This window comes from Elephantulus edwardii, unplaced genomic scaffold (assembly GCF_000299155.1).
Source record: "Elephantulus edwardii isolate Elephantulus edwardi_28Jun2011 unplaced genomic scaffold, EleEdw1.0 scaffold00064, whole genome shotgun sequence".
In the NCBI taxonomy this organism is placed as follows: Eukaryota; Metazoa; Chordata; class Mammalia; order Macroscelidea; family Macroscelididae; genus Elephantulus; species Elephantulus edwardii.
In genome coordinates this window covers 8,994,666-8,996,050 of record NW_006399814.1, presented here as the reverse complement: position 1 = coordinate 8,996,050, position 1,385 = coordinate 8,994,666, and the positions used below count along the sequence as shown (strand labels likewise).

The 1,385-nt window shown below is 53.5% G+C and overlaps 1 protein-coding gene across 1 annotated transcript in view; it reads right to left on the bottom strand.

Annotated features, from left to right (window-relative positions):
* Positions 1 to 824, bottom strand: part of LOC102861739 (serine/arginine-rich splicing factor 6-like) — an 86,814-nt gene extending 85,990 nt beyond the window's left edge. Inside the window, exon 1 of the mRNA XM_006888132.1 lies at positions 5 to 824. Coding sequence (XP_006888194.1) covers positions 5 to 824 — 820 coding nt within the window. The remainder of the gene's footprint in view (positions 1 to 4) is intronic.
* Positions 825 to 1,385: the final 561 nt, after the last annotated feature.

Sequence of the window (1,385 nt, the reverse complement as noted above, 5' to 3'; positions counted from 1 at the left end):
TGGCTCCTTGATCTGGATTTTGACTTGATAACACCTTTGCCATTTTCCTTGGGAGACTGCGAGCGAGAATGAGAGCCCCAATCAGACCTGGGCTTAGATTTGCTCTTGGATCCGGATTTCCAGCCTTTTGATCGAGAACGTGACCGACCTTTGCTCCGAGACCTAGATCTACTTCGAGATCTACTGCAGCTGCTCCTGCGACTCCTACTTCGTGACCGTCTTCGAGATTGAGAGCTGGATCCGCTTCCAGAGTAAGACCGCCTGTGGCTCGTTCGTGGTTTATCTTCAATAAGCCTAATATTTCTGCCGTTTATTTCTGTACCGTCCAGTTTATCCAAAGCACGCTTCATGTCGGAGTAGGAGCGAAACTCAATCACACCTTCGTTTGTCCGTTCTTTGTGAGCATCCGCGTAGGTCACTTCACCTGCTTGTTTCATGAAATCCTTTAAATCTTGCCAACTGCAACGACTAGAAAGATTTTTTACAATAAGCCTGTACTCTGTACGAACAGGAGGTCCGTATTTGTCTCTTCCTGAAGATCGCCGACTGCTGTATCCACTTCCACCACTGCGGCTTCCGTAGCTGTAGCCAGCGCGGTCCCAGCGCGGGCGGCGGGCGTGCTCCACGATCACACGCTCGCCGCACAGCTTCTTGCCGTCCAGCTCGTACACAGCGTCGTCGGCGCTGCGGGAGTCCTCGAACTCCACGAAGCCGTACCCATATTTGAGGTCTACATCGAGGAGACGGCCGTAGCCACTGAAAAATCGCTGGATGTCCTTTTCTCGGACGCTGTAGCTAAGGCGTCCTATGTAGACGCGCGACATAGCCTTGGTGGGCAGGGGCCCGAAGGCTGGGGACCGCGAGCAGCAGACCGGGTGTGCAGACGCAGAGAGCGGCCGGCACAAGCCCCGATGCTGAGCGCGAAGGCTGGGGAGGGCGGTCGATCGACGGACCGCGAAGGCTGGGGACCGCGAGCAGCAGACCGGGTGTAGACGCAGAGAGCGCCGGACACACGCCCCGATGCAGAGCGGACTCCAGCCACAATGGAGCTGCTGCGCGCCGGGCTTACGCTATAAAGACGGCGGGCCGGGGGCGGGGCGCTGCGCGCATGGCGTCACTGCGCAGGCGCGTTCCCGCTCGCGCGGCACCCTCGCTCCTGCGTGCCTTGCGCTTCTAACCTGAACCAATGATTTATTTTTTTTTTTAGTGTTCATTTGCCTTTAATTTTTTTATATTATCTTTGAAAGAACAGGTGGTTTTATTTTCACTCTGTAGTTTTCTTTTTTTTTTAAATTTAGTTTGTTTATTTTTCATTTCAATGAACATCTACAGAGATTTTGGAATTCCATTCATTCATTGTTGCACCCTTCTCCCCGCACAAACCT